Below are 25398 nucleotides of genomic sequence, written 5' to 3'. Positions count from 1 at the left end.
TTTCTTCTGAAATACCTCTTTGATATTTCTATATTAACCTAATGTTCTTATGCAGATAGTCCTCAACTTATGACCAAATAGTTTATAGATAAATAGGTAAGTTAGTTGGTGAGGAGCAGCCAAGTTTTTCTTTTTCTTTCTTTCTTTCTTTCTTTCTTTCTTTCTTTCTTTCTTTCTTTCTTTCTTTCCTTTCTTTTTCTTTCTTTCTCTTTCTTTCTTTTCTTTTTCTTTCTTTGCTTTTCCTTTCTTTCTACAATATCTACCTACCTACCTACCTATCTATCATCTATCTATCTATCTATCTATCTATCTATCTATCTATCTATCTATCTATCTAATCTATCTAATTATATCTATCTATATACTTTATCTATCTTCTATTTATTCCACCTTTCACAGGTTAATGGCTTCTAACAATGCCCTTCCTGCCTCTTGCTGAGAAAGGTGGCTTTAGAAATTAATAAAATAAAATAAAATAAAATTAGTGAGAAGCAGTGAAAAGCTTTATTTCTTTATTTATTTTTCCATTTACGCCATTATTCATTTATTTATATCCTGCCTTTGGTTAAGTCAATGGCCTCTAGCAAGGCTGCAGCCTTCCTTTCCTTGCTATGACGGATGGCTATAGAAATTAAAGAAACATAGAAAAGCATAGTCCCACCACATCCTATAAAATTATGTTTGCCTCCCAAAATTTCTGTTCCTGCCTCTTACTGAAAAAGGTGGCTCTAAAAATTAAAATAATAAAATAAAATATTAGTGAGAAATTATGTTTGCTCCCCAAAATTTCTCTTCCTGAGAAAGGTGGCTTTAAAAATTAAAATAATAAAATAGTGAGAAATTATGTTTGCTCCCCAAAATTTCTCTTCCTGCCTCTTACTGAGAAACGTGGCTTTAAAAATTAAAATAATAAAATAAAATATTAGTGAGAAATTATGTTTGCTCCCCAAAATTTCTCTCGCAAGAGGGAGCAGCATTTCAATCAGTGCTCATTCCCACCCTTGAGAAGGTGGCTGGGTATTTTTATTTACAAAGTATAGAACAACAGGGTTGGAAGGGACCTTGGAGGTCTTCTAGTCCAACCCCCGGCTCATGCAGGAGACCCTATACCCGTGATGGCAAATCTATGGCATGCGTGCCACAGGTGGCACGCAGAGCCTTCTTTGTGGGCACGCACACCGATGCCAACTGCTCTTCTGGTTGCTGAGCCTGAAAACGGCTTGAAAAATGCCCCTAAACTAGGGCATTTTTCAGGCTGTTTGGGGGCTGTTTCCAGGACATTTTTGGGCGGTTTTTCATGCCATTTTGGGGAGGATATTTTGGCTGGAAAAAACAGCCTGAAAATGGCCCAGAAAACAGCCTGAAAAACACCCCAAAAACAGGCATGCATAAGCCAGCTAGCCGATCTTCGGGTTTCCAGTTCTTCTGCCAAAAAGGTTCGCCATTATTGCCCTAAATCATTCCAATGTTTTCCCTGAAAGCATTAAAGACACTCCCTGTCTCCCCTTCTCCCCTCTTAAACCTGAAAAAGGAAATTTCTTGAAAAGCTATTTTAACAGAATACCAGAGTTGAGAAGGGACCTCGGAGGTCTTCTAGTCCAACCCCCTGTTCAGGCAGGAGACCCTATACCAATCCGGATAAATGGCTGTCCAGTGTTTTCCCTGAAAGCATTAAAGACATTCCCTGTCTCCCCTTCTCCCCTCTTAAACCTGATAAAGGAAATTTCTTGAAAAGCTATTTTAACAGAATAACAGAGTTGGGAAGGGACCTCAGAGGTCATCTAGTCCAACCCCCTGCTCAGGCAGGAGACCCTGTACCAATCTGGGCAAATGGCTGTCCAATGTTTTCCCTACAAGCATCAAAGACATTCCCTCCCCCCCCTCCTTTTCTCCACCCAAACTTTATGGAAGAGATTTCTGAATTTCGTTCCGCACCAGCAGTTTACGGTGCCCGTGGGATTAATTTTTATTTTTCCACTGGGCTACTGCAAAAGTTGCAAAAGTTTGCTGCCAAAGTGAAGCACGCAGGCTGGGTGCGATGCCAGCTTTAAGTCAGCTTCGGGAAGCTGGTTTTTTTTTTTTTTTTTTAGTCCACTTGAAACTTACCATAAATGTACAAACAGGACGGTATAACAATTCCACATCTGCTTATCATAAGCTCTAAGGCACCCTTTGCATCCTTAAGGACTAGAAACTGTTGTTGTTGTTTTTTTTAAAAAAAAAGCTATGCCTGAGAATTTGCTGACGTGGGCTGCAGCTTTTTTTGGGCTGGTTGGGAGGACAAAACAAATACGGAGAGGTCAAAATGCATCCGGCTTTTAGCTCCCAAAACTGCCTGGGTGGGGAAGGAGGGGCTGTTGCCCCTCCAAAGTTTGGGGTGGGCTTGTTAGATAAAACAGCGTATGGATGTTGCCTTGCTCTGTTGTCTAAAAAGGGGACTTTCAAAAAAGCCCCATTCACACCTCTGGGACTCAAAATGTGGTCCTCCATTCCTGGTTTACCACTTTCTCTTTCTTTCTTTCTTTCTTTCTTTCTTCTTTCTTTCTTTCTTTCTTTCTTTCTTTCTTTCTCTCTCTTGCTTTCTTTCCTTCTTGCTTTCTCCCTTCCCTCCCTCCTTTCTTTCTTTCTCTCTCTCTCTCTCTTGCTTTTTTCCTTCTTGCTTTCTCCCTTCCCTCCCTCCTTTCTTTCTTTCTTTCTTTCTTTCTTTCTTTCTTTCTTTCTTTCTTTCTTTCTCTCTCTCTCTTGCTTTCCTTCTTGCTTTCTTCCTTCCTTTCCTCCCTCCTTTCTTTCTTTTTTCTTTCTCTCTTTCTTTTTTTCTTTTTGCTTTCTCTCTTCCCTCCCTCCCTCCTTTCTTTCTTTCTCTTTTTTCTCTTTCTCTTTCTTTTTTCCTTCTTGCTGCCTTCCCCCCTTTCTCCTTTCTTTCTTTCTTTTTTCTCTTTCTCTCATTCTTTTTTCCTTCTTGCTTTCTCCCTTCCTTCCCTCCCTCCTTTCTTTCTTTCTTTCTCTCTCTCTTGCTTTCCTTCTTGCTTTCTTCCCTCCCTCCTTTCTTTCTTTCTTTCTTTTTCTTTCTTGCTTTCCCTCTCTCTTGCTTTCCTTCTTGCTTTCTTCCCTCCCTCCTCTCTCTCTTTCCTTTCTTTCGTATTCCACCCTTATTCTTTTTATCAATAACTCAAGGCAGCAAACATATCCAACACATCTACTTCTATTTTCCCACAACAACAACAACAACCTTGTGAAGTGAGTTGGGTCAAAAGAGAGACAGTGGCCCAAAGTCACCCAGCTGGTTTCCATACCTAAGGTGGACCAGAACTCTCCATCTCCTGGCCCAAAATCTCCCAGCTGGCTTTCACGTCTAAGGCAGGACTTGAACTCACAGTCTCATGCTTTTAAGTACTTTGATATCCTGCGTCAGGAGTCGGCGATTGATCTCTCTGTGCCTATAGGTAGTCCTTGACTTTCGACCGCAATTGAGACTGGAAGTTCCATTGCTAAGCAAGGTGGTTGTTAAGTGAGTCACACTTGGTTTTTGCTGTGCTCATGCAGTGAATCACTGCAGTGACTTACAATCATTCATTTAGTGACCATTCAAAGTTACAACATCACTTTAAAAAGTGGCTTATGACCGTTTTTCACACAACCATCGCAGCAATCCCCATCATGACCTGATCCAAATTTTGACCACTTGGCAACTGACTCATATTTATGACGGTTGCAGTGTTCTGGGATCATGTGACCACATTTTGCGACAATGGGGTAGCCAGATTCGCTTAACAACCCATGTTACTAACTTAACAAGAAAAATTTAGCTCTCTGGTCACTAAAAGTTGACCCAAAATTAATAACACATCATCAACCCACTGTTACGTTTGCAGACTACAGCAAATTCTGATATATTTTAGGAACAGTGCACAACTGGGCATTGATTTGGAAAATGTCCTTCAAATTCTTAAAACTTTCTTCAAGTCACAGTCTAGGTTTTGTTTTGTTTTTTTAGACTACGGTAACTGATGAAAACAAAAATCAATAACCATCTGCAGATCAAGCCTCAGAACATGAGGCTTAAATTAAAAAAAATCTAATGGGTCCATGCAATTCGTGCAATAATCAGTAAGTGCAATTTTCTGCAATAAGGTGACTGATTGGTTAGAATTTAGAATAATAGAGTTGGAAGGGACCTTGGAGGTCTTCTACTCCAACCCCCCCCCCCTGCTCAAGGAGGAAACCCTATACCACTTCAGACAAATGGCTATCCAGCATCTTCTTAAAAACTTCCAGTGTTGGGGCATTCACAACTTCTGGAGGCAACTTCTGTTCCACTGATTCATTGTTCTCACAGTCAGGAAGTTTCTCCTCAGTTCTCAGTTGCTTCTCTCCTTGATTAGTTTCCACCTATTGCTTCTTGTTCTGCCCTCAGGTGCCTTGGAGAATAGTTTGACTCCCTCTTCTTTGTGGCAACCCCTGAGATATTGGAACCCTGCTATCATGTCTCCCCTAGTCCTTCTTTCTATTAGACATACCCAGTTCCTGCAACCGTTCTTCATATGTTTTATTCTCCAGTCCCCTAATCATCTCTGTTGCTCTTCTCTGCACTCTTTCTAGAGTCTCCACATCTTTTCTACATTGTGATGACCAAAACTGGATGCAAATATTCCAAGTGTGGCCTTACCAAGGCCTTATGAAGTGGTATTAACCCTTCATGTGATCTTGATTCTATCCCTCTGTTGATGCAGCCTAGAACTGTGTTGGCTTTTTTGGCAGCTGCTGCACACGGCTGGCTCCTATTTAAATGGTTGTCCACTAGGATTCCAAGATCCCTCTCACCGTTGCTACTACTGAGAGAGGTACCACATATACTGTTATTATGCTTGCATTTTAATAGATTTTTCTCTCGCGCTACAATAAGTACCATTTTATTTTAAGTTGAAGTCCACGCTATTCAATTGATCTCTTGATAAAAGTGTGAATTCAGGCCACAATTCTAGGAGTTTTAATGAATCTAAGAGGCATTATCTTTTAACAAGAGAGGGCCGCCTTATTGATTAGATGAAGATTATCTTTTAATCTCCAGAAAAAAATGGTACTTCTTTGTTTTGAACTGACTCATGTGTGCATTAGATTAATCAAGCTATTTTCCCCCTCCTTGGCTGAAGGGAAAAAAATCAAGGAACCACTTTTGAAATAAATTATTCAGAATTATTTCAACTCCTTTGAAAAGAGATGTAGTGGGATAAATTGCTATATGTGGTTGTTTTGCACACATTTCTTTAAAAGGAAGTGCATAGGTAGCACAAATTCTAGCAGATGATACTCAGGTAAGTACACTCTTACATAGGTAGTCCTCATCTTACGACCACAATCGAACCCAAAATGTATGTTGCTAAGTGAGTTTTGCCCCATTTTACTGCTTTTCTTGCCACGGTTGTTAAGTGAATCACTGCAGTTAAGTTAGTCACACCATTGTTAAGTGAGTCTGGCTTTCCCATTGACTTTACTGGTCAGAAGGTTGCGAAAGGGGATCACATGACCCCGGGACACTGCAGCTGTCATAAAAACATGTCAGCTGCCAAGCATGTGAATTTTTGATCATGTGACCACTGTGCAACAGACATCATGTGGCTGAGGAATGCTGGGAGTTGAAGTCCTACCTTAAACTTCCCAAGGCTGAAAAAAACACTGCGGTCATATTATTACCATATTATGATAATTAGGCAGTGGTGAAATTCATTTTTTTACTACCAGTTTTGTGGGCGTGGCTTGGTGGATGTGGTGTGGCTTGGTGGGCGTGGCTTGGTGGGCATGGCAGGGGAAGGATGCTGCAAAAACTCCATTCCCATCCTATTCTGGGACCAACCAGAGATGGCATTTGCCAGTTCTCCGAACTACTAAAAATTTCCACTACCGGTTCTCCAAACAACTCAAAATTTCCATTACCGATTCTCCAAACTACTCAAAATTTCCATTACCGATTCTCCAAACTACTCAAAATTTCCATTACCGATTCTCCAAACTACTCAAAATTTACGCTACCGGTTGTCCAAACTACTCAAAATTTCCACTACCGGTTCTCCAAACTACTCAAAATTTCCGCTACCGGTTCTCTGAACTACTAAAAATTTCCACTACCGGTTCTCCAAACTACTCAAAATTTCCACTACCGATTCTCCAAACTACTCAAATTTTCCACTACCAGTTCTCCAAACTACTCAAAATTTCCGCTACTGGTTCTCTGAACTACTCAAAATTTTCGCTACCAGTTCTCCAGAACCTGTCAGAACCTGCTGGATTTCACCCCTGTAATAAGAGTCAAACACGTATTATTAAGCTTACACATTTTTCTTCAATTGCTCCTTGGCGGTAGGAGGCGCACAAGAATGTTGCACAAAGAACTTTCATTTTTTGAAAGAAAGAAAAACCCACATTATTTATGTTCCGCCGTGCCCATTTTGCAATGACCATTTTTAGACTCGAACATCTATTTATTGGACAAAATTCCCAACGGTGATGTCAAAACTGTGGTTGCAACTATTTTGCCATTTATTGGGGCTTAAGATGCAATATCTTTTGGGGGCTTCAGCTCAACTGAAACAGACGCATCATGTGTAAGAGTGATCCTCTCCAAAAAATGAAATCCAGATTTTTGGCATTGCCTAAATATAAGCAAGCTCACCCTTCCCATTAAAGCAAGGTTTTAACGTTGACTGGAACTGTTGTGTCTTTTTACCAACAAAAGCATTCTATTATATCAAGTCGGTATTTTTCACTTTTTTAGCCAATACCTAAATTATAATGCAATTGATTGATTGATTGATTGAGAGTTTATTTATATGCCGCCCTTTTCCCTGGGGGGACTCAGGGCGGCTTACAACTCGAAGGGTGGGGGGAAACAAACATTTAACACGTAAAACAGTACATAATTAAAAGCACAACATTCATACCATTCGGGTGGGTTACAGTCTTTAGCCCCAGGCCTGACGGGATAGCCAGATTTTAAGGGCTGTGCGGAAAGTCTGGAGGGTGGTGAGGGTACGAAGCTCCACGGGGAGATCGTTCCATAGGGTCGGAGCTGCCACCGAGAAGGCTCTCCTCCACGTAGTTGCCAGTCAGCATTGACTGGCAGATGGAACTCGGAGGAGGCCTAATCTATGGGATCTAATTGGTCGCGTGGAGGTGATTGGCAGTAGGCGGTCTCTCAAGTACCCAGATCCACTACCATGAAGGGCTTTATGGGTGACAAGTAGCACCTTGAAGCGTATCCGGAGATCTACAGGTAGCCAGTGCAGCTCGCGGAGGATAGGTGTTATGTGGGTGAAGCGAGGTGCACCCACAATCGCTCGCGCGGCCGCATTCTGGACTAGCTGAAGTCGCCGAATACTCTTCAAGGGCAGCCCCATGTAGAGCACATTGCAGTGTTCCAGCCTAATTATTACACCTATTCTTTTTCCCCAAAAAATAAGACCTTCCCAGGATAATAAGCCCAATCGGAGTTTTGAGCACATGCGCTAAAATAAGCCCACCCCCAAAAATAACCCTCCATGAAAATATTGCAACACAGAAGCATCCATAAGGTGACCACGCTCGCCACCTCCTGCACCACAAAAATAATAAGACCTCCCCAAAAATAAGGCCAAGCGCTTATTTCGGGCGTCAATGAAAATAAGACCCTGTCTCACTTAGCAACAAAAACTTTGGGCTCGGTTTTGGTGGTAAGTCATGAAACATGGTAAGTATGTGTAATCCTCACTTTACGACCAAAAATGAGTTTTGCCCCATTTTCCTGCGACCGTTAAGTGAATCACTACAATTATTAAGTTAGCAACACGGTCGTTAAGTGAATCTGGTTTCCCCGTTGAGTTTGCTTATCAGAAGGGTGCAAAAGGGGATGACGTGACCCCTGGACACTGCAACCGTCATAAATATGAGTTTGTTGCTTAACAATTGCAAAATTGGCCCTGACTCACTTAACAAACAAGAGTTACCCTGTGGTCAGATGGGCGGGCAATAAATTTAATAAATAAATAAAGACAAAGATAAATTTTCTATAGACTCACCATGGGCCTATCAGGGGCACTTTGGCCAAATTGATCAATGATGTATAAAGGCAGATATCTCTTCAATGGTAGTTTTTAAACTCGGAGGATGTTAGCAGAGGCTCACGAAAGCTAAGTGGGTAATCTATTTTAAGTTTCGGAGATCGCAATGTCTCTCCTCTTATATAGATGATTGATAGATAGATAGATAGATAGATAGATAGATAGATAGATAGATAGATAGATAGAGATAGAGATAGAGATAGAGAGATATAGAGATATAGAGATATAGAGATATAGAGATAGAGATAGAGATAGAGATAGAGATAGAGATAGAGATAGAGATAGAGATAGAGATAGAGATAGAGATAGATATAGATATAGATATAGATATAGATATAGATATAGATATAGATATAGATATAGATATAGATATAGATAGATATAGATATAGATATAGATATAGATATAGATATAGATATAGATATAGATATAGATATAGATATAGATATAGATATAGATATAGATATAGATATAGATAGCAATAGCAATAGCAGTTAGACTTATATACCGCTTCATAGGGCTTTCAGCCCTCTCTAAGCGGTTTACAGAGTCAGCATATTGCCCCCAACAACAATCCGGGTCCTCATTTTACCCACCTCGGAAGGATGGAAGGCTGAGTCAACCCTGAGCCGGTGAGATTTGAACAGCCGAACTGCAGAACTGCAGTCAGCTGAAGTAGCCTGCAGTGCTGCATTTAACCACTGCGCCACCTCGGCTCATAGATAGATATAGATATAGATGATATAGATATAGATATAGATATAGATATAGATATAGAGATAGAGATAGAGATAGAGATAGAGATAGAGATAGAGATAGAGATAGAGATAGAGATAGAGATAGAGATAGAGATAGAGATAGAGAGATAGAGATAGAGATAGAGATAGAGATAGAGATAGAGATAGAGATAGAGATAGAGATAGAGATAGAGATAGAGATAGAGATAGAGATAGAGATAGAGATAGAGATAGAGATAGAGATAGAGATAGAGATATAGAATATAGATCCATGTGCAGAAATGGACACACTAATGCTTACTATTAAGGATAAAGAAGAAACTGATTTTTTTTTGACATGGGATGTATTTTATCGATGGTTAGACAATAGAAACAGAAGTTAGAAAGGATGAGATATAAAAAGAGGAAATGTTATTGCGGAGAGAACTTGAAGATGATGATGTTATGTATTATTGTTATTAGACTATTATATAGTTATATTATTATTATTGTGATGACTAGAGCAACACATATGTGGATTATGATTGTTCAAATAATTGTACCCAGTTCAGACACGATTTTATGGAAATGGAAAGTAATGTAAATAAAACAAATAAAAATGGGGAGGAAATAATATAAATATGTAAACGACAAACGCCTTGTTTAAAATGGCAATTGAGATTTCAGTTGTGATCGTAAATCCCAGGACTACCCTTATTCTACATCCCAACATATTTTGGCAATCAAGAACAAGTCTTCATCGCTTACTCTGCAACCCCTTATCTGCCTTGACACATCGTGCTTAGCCACGCTTAATTTAGCCAAAATTTACTCAATTAGCCCAGTGATGAAATTCAATTTTTTTTTTTTACTACCGGTTCTGTGGGCATGGCTTGGTGGAGGTGGCAGGGGAAGGATTCTGCAAAATCTCCATTCCCACCTCACTCTGGAGCCAGCCAGAGGTGGCATTTGCTGGTTCTTCGAACGACTCAAAATTTCTGCTACCAATTCTCCAGAGAACCTGCTGAATTTCAACCCCTGAATTAGCCCCATTTTCTGGACACAGAAGAGTGTACCATAAGCGAACTGCAGAAGGAAGGTTTGAATAATAATAGCAATAGCACTTAGACTTATATACCGCTTCACAGTGCTTTTACAGCTTTCTCTACGCGGTTTACAGAGTCAGCCTGTTGCCCTCAACAATCTGGGTCCTCATTTGACCCACCTCAGAAGGATGAAAAGCTGAGCCAACCTTGAATCAGTCAGGATTGAACGCCTGACAATGGGCAAAGTTTGCCTGCAATAATATTTAGACTTATATACCGTTTCATAGTGACAGCCCGCTCTAGCGGTTTACAAAGAGCCTCTTATCCCCAACAATCTGGCTCCTCATTCTACCCACCTCGGAAGGATGGGAGGCTGAGTCAACCTTGAGTTGGTGAGATTTGAACTGCCGAACTGCAACTAGCAGTCAGGTGAAGTAGCCTGCAGTACTGCAGTCTTAAGCACTGCACCACCTCGGCTCTCTAATAACGTAGGGGCTAGATTTGAACAGATCTGTTTGAGGTCGAATCGCTATATAGGTTTTTAAAAGTAAGTCCTTCTTGCTATAAAAATTTACAATTGCAAAAAAATGGCAAAGCTTGTAATCGTGCAAAAGAAATCAGCAAAAACAACAACAACAACCAAAAACCACAAATCCATCCCAGGTAATGCCCTACACTTGTTCTTCTTAGCAACGTCCTCAGTCAACAGTTGATGTTGTCAAGTCAAGTCAACCCAACTGGGAAACATAAGAGAAGAATCTGGGAAAGATATTCTTCGGAGAGAAAAATCAGCCCTGAGAATTGGAGCCACCAGCTTCTTTCCAAGAGATGCTTTCTATAACTCCCAATGTTTCACTGCAATGTTCAGAGAGACATTTGGGGGTCTCCTGGAAGTCATAACTGGAGGCCAGCAGAGCTGACTGATAGACGATATGAATCAGTGGTGAAATTCAAAACTTTTTACGACTGGTTCTGTGGACGTGGCTTGGTAGGCGTGGCAGGGGAAGGATGCTGCAAAATCACCATTCCCTCCCCACTCCAGGGGAAGGATACTGCCAAATCTCCATTCCCACCCCACTCCAGGGGAAGGATGCTGCAAAATCTCCATTCCCACCCCACTCCAGGGGAAGGATACTGCAAAATCTCCATTCCCTCCCCACTCCAGGGGAAGGATGCTGCAAAATCTCCATTCCCTCCCCACTCCAGGGGAAGGATGCTGCAAAATCTCCATTCCCACTCCACTCCAGGGGAAGGATACTGCAAAATCTCCATTCCCACCCCACTCCAGGGGAAGGATGCTGCAAAATCTCCATTCCCATCCCACTCCAGGGGAAGGATGCTGCAAAATCTCCATTCTCTCCCCACTCCAGGGGAAGGATACTGCAAAATCCCAATTCTCTCTCCACTCCAGAGAAAGGATACTGCCAAATCTCCATTCCCACCCCACTCCAGGGGAAGCATGCTGCCAAATCTCCATTCCCACCCCACTCCAGGGGAAGGATACTGCAAAATCTCCGTTCTCTCCCCACTCCTGGGGAAGGATGCTGCAAAATCTCCGTTCTCTCCCCACTCCTGGGGAAGGATGCTGCCAAATCTCCATTCCCACACCACTCCAGGGAAAAGATCCTGCAAAATCTCCGTTCTCTCCCCACTCCAGGGGAAGGATGCTGCAAAATCTCCATTCCCACCCCACTCCAGGGGAAGGATGCTGCAAAATCTCCATTCCCTCCCCACTCCAGGGGAAGCATGCTGCAAAATCTCCATTCCCACTCCACTCCAGGGGAAGGATACTGCAAAATCTCCATTCTCACCCCACTCCAGGGGAAGGATGCTGCAAAATCTCCATTCCCACCCCACTCCAGGGGAAGGATGCTGCAAAATCTCCATTCCCACCCCACTCCAGGGGAAGGATACTGCAAAATCCCCATTCTCTCTCCACTCCAGGGAAAGGATACTGCAAAATCTCCATTCCCTCCCCACTCCAGGGGAAGGATGCTGCAAAATCTCCATTCCCACCCCACTCCAGGGGAAGGATACTGCAAAATCCCCATTCTCTCTCCACTCCAGGGGAAGGATACTGCAAAATCTCCATTCCCACCCCACTCTAGGGGAAGGATGCTGCAAAATCTCCATTCCCACCCCACTCCAGGGGAAGGATACTGCAAAATCCCCATTCTTTCTCCACTCCAGGGGAAGGATACTGCAAAATCTCCATTTCCACCCCACTCCAGGGGAAGGATGCTGCAAAATCTCCATTCCCACCCCACTCCAGGGGAAGGATGCTGCAAAATTCCCATTCTTTCCCCACTCCAGGGGAAGGATGCTGCAAAATCTCGATACCCACCTCAATCTGGGGCCAGCTAGAGGTGGTATTTGCCGGTTCTCCGAACTACTCAAAATTTTCGCTGGTTCTCTAGAAACTGTCAGAACCTGCTGGATTTCACCCTTGATATGAATCCAAGGGCATGAGATTTTGGACAACGTTATGAGATCTTTGCCTTGGGATTCTGGGAGTCGAAGTCCAGAGGTTTAAAAGTGAGAAATTTGAGCATCACTTGAGCATACAATATGAAATAGATCACATTTCATATTGTATGATTAGGGGAGACCTGAAAGCAGTGTTCCAATATCTCAGGGGTTGCCACAAAGAAGAGGAAGTCAAGCTTCCAAAGCACCTGAGGGCAGAACAAGAAGCAATGGGTGGAAACTAATCAAGGAGAGAAGCAACTGAGAACTGAGGAGGAATTTCCTGACAGTTAGAACAATGAATCAGTGGAGCAACTTGCCTCCAAAAGTTCTAAATACTCCAACTCTAGACGTTTTTAAGAAAAGATTGGACAATCATTTGTGTGAAATGGTATAGTGTTTCCTATCTGAGCAGGGGGTTGAAGTAGAAGATCTCCGAGGTCCCTTCCAGCCCTATGAATCTAGGTTCTATGTTCCTATACACTGGGAATTGAAGTCCACCTAAATTAAAGGTGACACATTATAAGAAGCACTGTAAATCTGGCCCTTGACTGGCTCCATCCTGAGCAGAAGAGGGGAATAGAATAGAATAGAATAACAGAGTTGGAAAGGGTCTTGGAGGTCTTCTAGTCCATCCCCCTGCTCAGGGAGGAAACCCTATATCATTCCAGACAAATGGGAGATGTCTAGTTTAATAGAAAGGAGGACTAGGGGAGACATGACAGCAGTGTTCCAATATCTCAGGGGTTGCCACAAAGAAGAGGGAGTCAAGCTATTCTCCAAGGCACCTGAGGCGTGACCCGTCAAAAGCGCGGACGACAAAAGCGCGATCGACAAAATCGCGCCTTTGACGTCATCACTGCGCGACGAAAAACATCGAAAAATTCAAATAAAAATTAATAAAAATTAAATTAAAGCAAGCCGATTCACATAAAGGTAAGGGTTAGGGTTAGGGTTAGGGTTAGGGTAAGGGTAAGGGTTCGGTTTAGCTTTACAGCGTTAGCGTTAGCGTTAGGGTTAGGATAAGGGTTAGCGTTACGTTTTTCGTTACTTTAACGGTTAGGTTTAGGGTTAGGTTTAGGGTTAGGTTAAGAGTTAGGGTTAGGGTTAGGTTTAGGGTTAGGTTTGGGGGGGTTAGGGGAAGGTTTTAGCTTTATTTTTACATTTTTTCGATCTTTTTCGTCGCGCTGTGATGACGTCACAGCGCGCTTTTGTCGAGCGCGATTTTGTCCTACGCGCTTTTGTGGTGGAACCACCTGAGGGCAGGACAAGAAGCAATGGGTGGAAACTAATCCAGGAGAGAAGCAATCTGGAATTAAGGAGAAATATCCTAACAGTGAGGGTAATTAACCAGTGGAACTGCTTGCCACTAGAACTTGTGGGTGACCTGTCACTGGAGATTTTTAAGAAAAGACTGGATAGCCATTTGTCTGAAACTGTATAGGGTTTCCTACCTAGGCAGGGAGTTGGACTAGAAGACCTCCAAGGTCCCTTCCAACTCTGCTATTGTATTGTATTGTATTGTATTGTATTGTATTGTATTGTATTGTATTGTATTGTATTGTATTGTATTGTATTGTATTGTATTGTATTGTATTGTATTGTATTGTATTGTATAAATGATTGTCCAATCTCTTCTTAAAAACATCCAGTGATGGAGCATTCACAACTTCTGGAGGCAAGTTTAATTGTTGTTCTAACTATTAGGAAATTTATCCTTACTTCTAGGTTGCTTCTCTCCTTGATTAGTTTCCACCCATTGCTTCTTGTCCTGCCTTCAGGTGCTTTGGAGAACAGCTTGACTCCCTCTTCTTTGTGGCAGCCCCTGAGATATTGGAAGACTGCTATCCTGTCTCCCCTGGTCCTTCTTTTCATTAAACTAGACATACCCAGTTCCTGCAACCATTCTTCATAGGTTTTAGTCTCCAGTCCCCTCATCCTCTTAGTTGCTCTTCTCTGCACTCTTTCTAGACTCTCCACATCTTTTCTACATCGTGGCAACCAAAACTGAATGCAAATATTCCAAATGTGGCCCTGCCAACACATTATGAAGTGGTATTAACCCTTTACGTGATCTTGATTCTATCCCTCTGTTGATGCAGCCTAGCACTGTGTTGGCTTTTTTGGCAGCTGGCTCATGTTTAAGTTATTGTCCACTGGGACTCCAAGGTCCCCCTCACTAAGGGAGATCAGCCCTTTGCCCCCTCCCCTCCTTGCCCCCTTACCTGAGAAGCCAACATGTGCTGGGACAGATGGAAGGGGAATGGGGCTGTGGTCCCCGCCGTGCCTTGTGGAGCCGAGAGTCCCCCATTTTCCAAGCTCCCGCCGCCTGCTACCGAAGCCAGCAAGTGTCCCATGCCCATCGCGGAAAAGGCTCCGGGCGCCATGGCAAACTGTGTGGGGTGGAGAAAGAAAGGCTGGCCGGCGCCCAGAGGGTTGAAGAACTGCTGGCCGTGGAGGCCCGAGAGCGCCAAACTCTGTAAGTGACTTGGATTCAAGTGCGGCGGGCTGTCGGTCTGCACCATCAGAGGGGCGAAGGCTTCCTTGCTACTGCACCCCACCGGGGCGCAATCTCCGGGCAATTCCTTTTTGGATCCTTCCTGGGGCGGCTGCAGGAGGGGCTCCTTCCTTCTGCCCTCCAGCTTCTCCTTCTCCAGGGCCAGAGGGGTGAAGAGGGCTGCCTCGCCACCGCCGTCCTTGGAGGCCTCGCTGGCTTTGGCCCGTTCTTTACTCCGCTCGTCCGCCTGCAAGCCGGGACTGCGGTTGTGGGGCGGAGTAGCCGGACCCAGCTCAGGACTGGTTCTCTTCACTCCCGAGCCCTTCTCCAGCTCTTGGTCACTCCCTTTATCTTCTGCAAGGAGAAAGAAGAAGTCACGTTTAGCCCAGAGGTAGGTTGCTATCGGCATTACTGCCGGTTCGGGGCACGCGCATGCCACATTTACCCCTAAAAAGGTCTGCGCATGAGCAGAGTTCCGCCACAAAACCGCGTTCGACTAAAGCGCGTTCGACGAAACCGCGTAGCTGACGTCATCACAGCGCGACCAAAAAAGCACGCTGTAAACGCTAAAGCTAAAATTAACCCCTAAACCTAAACCTAACCCCCCTAAACCTAATCCTAAACCTAACCCTAAACCTAACCCTTAACCTAACGCTAAACCTAACCCTAACCCTTAACCTAACGCTAAACCTAACCCTAACCCTAAACCTAACCCTAAACCTAACCCTAAACCTAACCCTAACCCTAACCCTTACCTTAACTTGAATCGGTTTGCTTTCAAAGCGCTTTTTAAAGCGCCCTTTTTTCTCCGCGGTCGCTGTTGTCGCCCTGCTGATGATGTCAGCGACGCGGTTTAATCAGGCGCGCTTTAGTGGAGCGCGGTTTTGTCGTGCCACGCATGAGCAGTACATTACAAGGGGGGGGCAATTACCATATTTTTTTCCCATTGAAAAGGTTTTTATTTTCCATTTTTTCATTTTCATACACTCACATATATACTGTGCATAGCCGGGGCCATACAACATTAAACAATAATCACAGCAATTCCTCTTGTCAACAATACCCCCAAAAATAGAAACCCAATATACCTCTTCCACTCTCCGTACACCTCTTTCTTCCACCCCCCTCCAACTTTCTATCTTCCCTCCATCATTCCCCTCGACCCTACTTCCCCTCCCCCTCTACCACTCCTCTCTCCCAATCCACTCCCTCCCTTCCTTCTCACCCTCCCTCCCATCCTCTCTCCCGCCCTCTCTCCCCCTCTTTCTTCTATCCCACTCCTCCTCCCCTTGGTGTATTTCCACTATATGTCAATGTATTCAACTTGTCCTATTTTTACACAGAAATTAAAGAGAAACAGTATACATGTGAAGTTGCATTACATTGAAATCTAACATATAGTATATATCCCTCCCACCCCCCACCCTCCCCCCCAACACCCCAGCACCCTCCCCCCCTCCGACTTCCCAGAGCCCGTACACGGTATAGATTTTTAACAAACACAGTCTAAAATATGTTGAGAAAAAAGAAATTTAAAAAAAGGTTAATATCATCTCTACATTGATCTTAGCTTCTTCCTGCTACATTAACTTTGAACAGTTTAAATCATTCCTGATCTTAAGCATAGGCTATATGTATAAGACGCACCTTTTTCCCTCAAAAAAGAGGCTGAAAATCTGGGTGCGTCTTTTACACTGAATACAGCATTTTTTGCCTCCCGAACCCCCCCTTCACAAAAATGGCGGTGCAGAGCCTTTAGGAGGCTCCCAGAGTGCTCCTGGGAGCTGGGGAGGGCAGAAATGAGTGAAAATGGACCATTTTTTCTCACTTTTGCCCCCCCCCCAGCCCCCAGGAGCACTCTATAAGTCTCCTGAAGACTATGCATGCCCTTTTTGTGACAAAAAATGGGCCCGTTTTTGTGGAAAATGGGCCTTTTTTGCTCGTTTTTTGGGGGGGGAGACCCCCCCAGGATCACTCTACAAGCCTCCTAAAGGCTATTCATGCCTTTTTTTTAAAAAAAAGGCTCATTTTCACGAGGTCTGCAGAGTGCAAGAACTTTTTTTAAAAAATTGCCTCTTCAAAACCTTGGTGCGTCTTATACTCCGGTGCGTCTTATACTCTGAAAAATATGGTACATTTCTGCAATGGAGATTGTTCTGCGCATGCGCAGATCCAAAAATAAAGATGGCACCACCAACAATAGAAGTGGTTTGGATGCGTGGGCGGCCGAATTCAGGGGTGGGTTTCTCACCCCGTTCCAACCGGTTCGGTTAGAACGGGGCCGGCGGCGTCCTCGTGCACGCGCGTGGCGCACGCATGAGTACTAGCATCTGTGCGATGCTCCAGCTGCTCCTGGAGGATCGCACAGGCACTGTATGTGTCCTGCGCATGCGTGGAAGCGCAGAATTCATCAAAACCGGGTAAGGAGGGCGGGCGGTGGCGGGCCCTTCGCCGTTCCTGGAAGTTACTTACTTCCGGGTTCACCGACCAACCGGTTCGCAGGGACCGCCACGAACCGGTTGAAACCCACCCCTGGTCCAATTACTACCTACTCGGCTGAACCAGTCCGAACCGGTAGGAACCCGCCTCTGGTTTGGCCCCACCGGCTTAGCCGCGAGAGGGAGGAACCAGCGTGTCAGGCCTGGAAGCCATTTTGTGCATTTGGGCCTTTCAGGCCTGCCACGTTTTCTACTGTGGGAAAATGGGAAGGGGGATTATATGGCGTATGGGAGATATATAGAGTCATAACAACATTCCCTTCTCAGAGAGTCAAGGACACACCTGGAGTGGTGTGACTGGGAGGCATCTCCAGTTTTGGATGGTGCCTGATTGGGCCACGGGATGGACCTGTGGGTGCTGGCCAGGGGCCTGGACTTTTATTTGGGTGGGGAAAACCTGGAGGCTTTCAGATTTGGGTTCTCCCAGATGTGCCAATATGACATCTCTAATAAAATGTAACTTTGAGCAAACTCAAGCCTTCTTTCGTTAGGGGTGTTACTTGGACCCCAGAGACAGCGTTCTCCGAGAGCTGAGGCACCACAAGGCCCATCATCCTTGGGAAGGGGGCTTTGGGAGGGTTTTTTTTTTTACGTGTTTTGGATTCTGCAAAGGATGAAGCTCCTTGGTACTCTCTGAGCTTGGTTGTTTTCTTGGAGACAGGAGCCGAGGAGGCGCAGTGGTTAGGGTGCAGTACTGCAGGCCACTTCAGCTGACTGTTATCTGCAGTTCAGCGGTTCAAATCTCACCGGCTCAAAGTTGATGCTCAGCCTTCCATCCTTCCGAGGTGGGTGAAAGGAGGACCCAGACTGTGGGGGCAATATGCTGACTCTGTAAACCGCTTAGAGAGGGCTGAAAGCCCTATGAAGCGGTATTTAAGTCTAACTGGTACTGCTATTTCCTGACCCTACTAGGTCACATCATCAATGCTCAAAGGGAGTGAGGTTCCCTCTCTCTTTATATACTAGTGATTTATCCTGTCCGTGCCGGTGGGAGTGGTTCCTCAACTAGGCAATTGTTTGTTGTTTGAAATAGTAAATCCCACACCCTTCAAGCATTGGTGATGTAACCTAGTTTGGTAATGAAACATCTGCCAGAAAACAACCAAGCTCAGAGAGAGAGAACCAAGAACCCCACAATTCTCCTCCTCCTCCTCCTTCCCCCTTTTAGCACTGATGATGTTACCTAGTTGGGTAATGAAACGTCTGTAAGAAAACAACCAAGCTCAGAGAGAACCAAGGACCCCACAGTTCAACCCTGAGTAATCATTATTCTCCTATAATGGTTAACCTGCACTCTCTGGGATCAAGCAAGCTGGAACTTAGCCAGTAGCAGCATCAGACTAACCTGGTTTGGAGGAGGAAGTTAAACAGGGTTGGAGCTGGTTAGCAATAGCAATAGCACTTGGACTTATATACCGCTTCACAGTGCTTTTACAGCCCTCTCTAAGCGGTTTACAGAGTCAGCCTCTTTCCCCCAACAATCTGGGTCCTCATTCTACCCACCTCAGAAGGACAGAAGGCTGAGTCAACCTTGAGCTGGTTAGGATTGAACTGTTGGCAGTGGGCAGAATTAGCCTGCAGTAGTAATCACAAGGAAGGAAGGAAGGAAGGAAGGAAGGAAGGAAGGAAGGAAGGAAGGAAGGAAGGAAGGAAGGAAGGAAGGAAGGAAGGAAGGATAATAGCAATAGCCCTTAGACTTATATGACGCTTCACAGTGCTTTTACAGCCCTCTCTAAGCGGTTTACAGAGTCGCGGTTTAACAACAGACATTTTCAGCCCCATTGAGGTCATAACCCAAGGACTAACTGTAAAATGTATAAATGTACAAAATTGCATTAATCTCTATATGTACATGTGTGTTTGTGTGTTTGTTTTCCAGCATAACTCTGGAATGCCTCGAGCAATTTCAATCAAACTTGATACACTAATGACTTACTCTCTGGAGAAAAATATTGTGGGGAGGGTAAGACACGCCTAAAACCCCTCGGGGGGGTGTTCTGTTAAGATAAAGCCTGTTGTGCCTTCAAATGGCTTCTACTGTACTGCCACAAATGACTTCTGCTGTACAGCGCAGTGGAGTTGCCATGGTAACGGCTTCACAGTACTCCACAAGGGGGCTCCCTCTGCTAAGGGGGAAAAGCCAACATTAGATATTGCATTTGGTCCGGACATTCCCCCCCCCTTATAAATAAACACCCAAGCAACGCTGGGTTATCAGCTTGTGTTTACAACGAAGTGTGTGTTGTAACTAAAGATGGGTTTAAAAAAAAAAAGATCCTTTTTAATAAAATTGACCAAACCCCAATCCGATTTGTTTTGCCTGGCATTAGCTCTGCCAAGGACTGGTGACTCAGGAGAAAAAGGATCTTTTTTTAAATAGCTTCCTTCTTACTGGAGAACAATCAGATCTTTTGCAGTAAATAGTCCGTTAATTACCTGGCTGCCAAAATAAATGAGGAGTTTTGAGACTTACAGCTTCTCGCTAACTAAAATATAACTTCCTATGATCGATAAATAAAAAAAACCCTCCAAACTCTACCACACATTTTTGGGTGCCTCTCAGTGGTGGGATTCAAATAATTTAACAACCGGTTCTCTGCCCTAATGACCATCTGGGTAGACGGGGCTCGGTGGTCATGTGAGCGTGTGGGCGTGGCCAAGTCAATGCCACTCACATCAATGGGCGCTTTGCCTTAGCTATAGCAGTTAGACTTATATACCGCTTCATGGAGCTTTCAGCCCTCTCTAAGCGGTTTACAGAGTCAGCATATCGCCCCCAACAATCTGGGTCCTCATTTTACCCACCTCGGAAGGATGGAAGGCTGAGTCAACCCTGAGCCGGTGAGATTTGAACAGCTGAACTGCAGAACTGCAGCCAGCTGAAGTAGCCTGCAGTGCTGCATTTAACCACTGCGCCACCGCGGCTCAGTGACAATGAAATCAGGGTTAACAGGAGAGGCAGTTTCTGTAAGCAGGGCAATAAAGATTAGGCTAGAAACAACACCAGAATGCTTCCTTCCTGCCTTCCTTACAGGATTAGCCCTGTAAAGTGGGAAAAAACCAAAAGGAGATTTCTTCCAACAACCGGTTCTCCCAACTGCTTAGAAAGTTAACAACCGGTTCTCCCGAATCGGTGCGAGCTGGCTGAATCCCACCACTGGTGCCTCTCCTTTACTTATTACTTACAATATGAGGCTTATAATGAACGATTACGCTTGTAATCGTGGGTGCGATGCTCTGAACTCAAAAAGCAATTTGGCCTTTGAAGCCACAGCATTTCAAAATCTATTTCTGTGCGAACGACAGGTGGTCCTCGGCTTACGACAGTTCATTTAATGACTGTTACAACGTTGCACTGAAAAAAATGGTGGCTTGGAAACAGCTTCATACTTATGACGGTGGCAGCGTCCAGGGAGTCAGGCGATCCACTTCTGCGACCTTCAGGCCAGCCAAGTCAAGGAAGTCAGATTCTAACCCGAACCCCTTTTCCACACTTAACGACCGTTGCAGCATTCCCCAGGGTCACGTGACTTACATTCATAGGCTTGACAACTGACTCACATTTATGACGGTTGCAGTGTCCCCGGGATCATGTCCAGAAAAGTTGTAAAATGGGGAAAATCTCACTCAACCAATTCCTCACTTAATAACGTAAATTTTGGGCTCCATTGGGGTCATAAGTGGAGGACTCTCCATATAGTGATGATTTTTTTTTTGCTGGCTCTTATAGGTGTGGAAAGATGGCAAGCTTGATCAATTTATTGTTATTTGGTGTGAACTTAAAAATGACGAATAGAATAGAATGGCATGGCATGGCATGGCATGGCATGGCATGGCATGGCATAGAATAGCATAGAATAGCATAGCATAGAATAGAATAGAATAGAATAGAATAGAATAGAATAGAATAGAATAGAATAGAAGTAAGAGTAAGAGTAAGAGTAAGAGTAAGAGTAAGAGTAAGAGTAAGAGTAAGAGTAAGAGTAAGAGTAAGAGTAAGAGTAAGAGTAAGAGTAAGAGTAAGAGTAAGAGTAAGAGTAAGAGTAGAATAGAAGTAAGAGTAAGAATAGCATAGCGTAGCGTAGCATAGCATAGCATAGAATAGAATAGAATAGAATAGCATTGAATAGAATAGAATAGAATAGAAGTAAGAGTAAGAGTAAGAGTAAGAGTAAGAGTAAGAGTAAGAGTAAGAGTAAGAGTAAGAGTAAGAGTAAGAGTAAGAGTAAGAGTAAGAGTAAGAGTAAGAGTAAGAGTAAGAGTAAGAGTAAGAGTAAGAGTAGAATAGAATAGAAGTAAGAGTAAGAATAGCATAGCGTAGCGTAGCATAGCATAGCATAGAATAGAATAGAATAGAATAGCATTGAATAGAATAGAATAGAATAGAATAGAAGTAAGAGTAAGAGTAAGAGTAAGAGTAAGAGTAAGAGTAAGAGTAAGAGTAAGAGTAAGAGTAAGAGTAAGAGTAAGAGTAAGAGTAAGAGTAAGAGTAAGAGTAGAATAGAATAGAAGTAAGAGTAAGAATAGCATAGCGTAGCGTAGCATAGCATAGCATAGAATAGAATAGAATAGCATTGAATAGAATAGAATAGGAGTAAGAGTAAGAGTAAGAGTAAGAGTAAGAGTAAGAGTAAGAGTAAGAGTAAGAGTAAGAGTAAGAGTAAGAGTAAGAGTAAGAGTAAGAGTAAGAGTAAGAGTAAGAGGAGTAAGAGTAAGAGTAGAATAGAATAGAAGTAAGAGTAAGAATAGCGTAGCGTAGCATAGCATAGAATAGCATAGCATAGCTTAGAATAGAATAGAATAGAATAGAATAGAATAGAATAACAGAGTTAGAAGGGATCTTAGAAGTCTTCTAGTCCAATCCCTTGCAGACAAATTCTTGTCCAATCTCTTCTTAAAAACTTCCAATATTGGAGCATTCACAACTTCTGGAGGCAAGTTGTTCCACTGATTAATTGTTCTAGTTTATTAATTTTAATTAATTAATTAATTTTAAAATCAGGAAAGCTTCTGTTTACTAATTTTAAGAATTCCGGGTACTTTCTGAAAGTTTTTAGGGGGGGAAAGTAACTTAAAAATTCCAGAGGAGAATAAAATGAGTTTGGTACAACCAGCAGGGGGCGATAGACAGATTATATTAGTAGCAAGGAATTGGATTGAGAGGGCAGAGAGCGAATTCTACAGAGACAATATTATTTTTAAAAAAAAGAATATTCACCTTCTCCTCCATGAACAAACATAATTTAAACTTAGAAACATCTCTGCTTCTCACCCTTTCGGAAGCTGCATTTCCAGCTCTGGCAAAATGCAGGAAGTCCTCGATTTACAACCGTCCATTTAGCGACCGAAGTGACAACGGCACTGAAAAAAGTGACTTATGACTCGCTTAGCCACAGAAAGGTTGTTCTCAATGGCCTGAATAAGATGTTTTACAGATGGCACCCTCCCCCCAGCACGGCTCTCTAAAATGTTTAAAAATTTGGCCCCAAATTTGTTGGAAGTGCAAAAAAAAACAACACCCCACCAGGCACCTTTCTCCACATGCAACGAGGCAAAAAAATATTGGAGAACGGTAGAACAAATGGTAGGAGATCAAACTCTATGAGCCGAGGAGGCGCAGTGGTTAGGGTGCAGTACTGCAGGCCACTTCAGCTGACTGTTATCTGCAGTTCAGCGGTTCTAATCTCACCGGCTCAAGGTTGACTCAGCCTTCCATCCTTCCGAGGTGGGTGAAATGAGGACCCAGACTGTGGGGGTGATATGCTGAAAGCCCTATGAAGCGGTATATAAGTCTAACTGCTATTGCTATTGCTAAACTCTGTTCAAAGCAGAAACTTTCCTCCTAGGTATAATACCAGATGGGTATAAAAAGGATGTGCTTCCTTTAGTTATCCATGTATTATTATTATTGCGAATAACCTATGCGCAGTATTGGGAAAAAGGAAGTATCTCATCAGAGCTAGGCATAATTAGAAAAATCTTGGCCTGCGCGAGAAGCAGATAGGCTCACCCTAGAACTAAAAAATAAAGGGGAGTCGGAATATTATGAAATTTGGAACAGATTTTATTTATCGCTGTAAGGCAAGGTGACAAGAACGGAAGCAACTGTAAGTAATGTGATTGGATAGAAGGATAGATAATATATTAAGTAGACTGATAGTTAATGGATGAGATTATGTGTGTATAGTGTGATTGAAGGGCCATAAGAGCTTGGCTGCGCTGCATTATTTTAAATGCAACAAACAATAAAAATATAATAATGATAATATTTTTTTTAAAAAAAATGTTGTTTTCAATGGTGGTCATAAGTCGAGGGCTGCCTGTAGATTATTATTTTTATTCATGGAAGAAGTTCAAACCCTTTTAAAGGGTGGGAAAGGCTTGTATGGAGTAATCCAGGGGTTCAGGATCGTGGCACAACATAAGCGCGAACGTCAAAAGCGCGCCAACAAAACCGCGGCACTAAAACCGCGATGTCTAAAGCGCGCCAACAACAGCGCGCCAACAACAGCACGCCGACAGAAGTGCGATTTAAGTTAAGGTAAGGTTTAGGTTTAGGGTTAGGTTTAGGGTTAGGTTTAGGGTTATTTTTAGGGTTATGTTACAGCGCGCTTCTGTCGGCGCACTGTTGTCGGCGCGCTTCAGCACTCATTTGTCTCCGCGATTTTGACGGCGTGGTTTTGTCACCGCGGTTTAGTCACACACGCTTTTGTCGTTCGCGCATTTGTGGTGGAACCTTCAGGATTAGAACTCACCCCATTTGGAGAAGGAATCACCCCTCCACCCTGTATGGATCCTGCACCCACCCACCCCCAAAGACCCTCACCTCTGCTGTTTCGGTGCACCCGCAAAGGACTGGGAGTTGTCGCCAACGGGGAATGGAGGGATTCTCGCGCTGGGGCAGGTTCGCAAGACGACGCATCGGATTCGCCCCCGTCTCTGTCCTGCTTGCAGGGGTCTTCGTACATCCTCAGGGAAGGCAGAGTCAGCTGCTTCCTTTCGGTGGGGGAAATAAAAGGGGGAAGAGGGACAAGTTTTAATCTTCAGCATCAGCATTTGAGAAGATCCAAGTCTCTCCCCCCCTCCGTACTTCCTTCTCCCTCTTCTGTCCAGAATCTGTGGTGCTCCGTTACTCCATCACTCCATCACTTGGACTTCAACTCCCAGAATCCCTCAGACAGCAATTCGAAGATGGGTGGACTTCAACTCCCAGAATTCCCCAGATAGCAATTCAAAGATGGGTGGACTTCAACTCCCAGAATTCCCCAGATAGCAATTCGAAGATGGGTGGACTTCACCTCCCAGAATTCCCCAGATAGCAATTCGAAGATGGATGGACTTCACCTCCCAGAATTCCCCAGATAGCAATTCGAAGATGGATGGACTTCACCTCCCAGAATTCCCCAGATAGCAATTCGAAGATGGGTGGACTTCAACTCCCAGAATTCCCCAGATAGCAATTCGAAGATGGGTGGACTTCAACTCCCAGAATTCCCCAGATAGCAATTCGAAGATGGGTGGATTTCAACTCCCAGAATTCCCCAGATAGCAAAGCTGTTGGGAAGGGACCTTGGAGGTCTTCTACTCCAACCCCCTGCTCAAGCAGGAGACCCTTACACCATTTCTGACAAATGGTTGTCCAATCTCTTCTTCAAAAGCTCCAGCCTTGGAGCACCCACAATTTCTGGAGGCAAGTCGTTCTGCTGACAGGAAATTCTAGTTCTAGGTTAGGTCTCTCTGTGTGCTAATGCAATTACACAAAGCCAATACAGTCCTCGGTTGTATAAACAGACACCCAGAATCAAAATCACACAAAGTATTAGTACCCTTTTATACAGCCTTAGGAAGGCCACACCTGGAATACAGCATCCAGTTTTGATCACCAAGTGACCAAAAAGATGTTGAGAGTTTGGAAAAGGAACTAAAATGATTAAAGGCCTGGAGACTAAAAGATATGAAGAATGGTTGCAGGATTTGGATTTGGCTAATTTAGAGAAAAGAAGGATTAGGGGAGACATGATAGCAGTCTTCCAGTACTTGAGGGGCTGCCACAAAGAGATCAATTTATTTTCTCATCCTGCCTTC

The 25398-nt window shown here is 43.7% G+C and overlaps 1 protein-coding gene across 1 annotated transcript in view; it reads right to left on the bottom strand.

The window, feature by feature from the left end:
* The window catches only part of TBX2 (T-box transcription factor 2), a gene marked incomplete at its 5' end in the record, with an annotated part of 33704 nt that extends 9395 nt beyond the window's left edge, over positions 1–24309 (bottom strand). The window contains 2 exon segments of the mRNA XM_087717097.1: positions 14544–15169; positions 24140–24309. Coding sequence (XP_087573223.1) covers positions 14544–15169; positions 24140–24309 — 796 coding nt within the window.
* Between the last annotated feature and the right edge of the window lie 1089 nt (positions 24310–25398).

Source organism: Thamnophis sirtalis, unplaced genomic scaffold (genome assembly GCF_051295495.1).
Source record: "Thamnophis sirtalis isolate CommonGarterSnake01/CBP01778 unplaced genomic scaffold, rThaSir2_p1.2 scaffold_6, whole genome shotgun sequence".
Classification (NCBI taxonomy): Eukaryota; Metazoa; Chordata; class Lepidosauria; order Squamata; family Natricidae; genus Thamnophis; species Thamnophis sirtalis.
The sequence above is the reverse complement of the archived record's forward strand: the minus strand, read 5'-3'. Positions and strand labels throughout refer to the sequence as shown.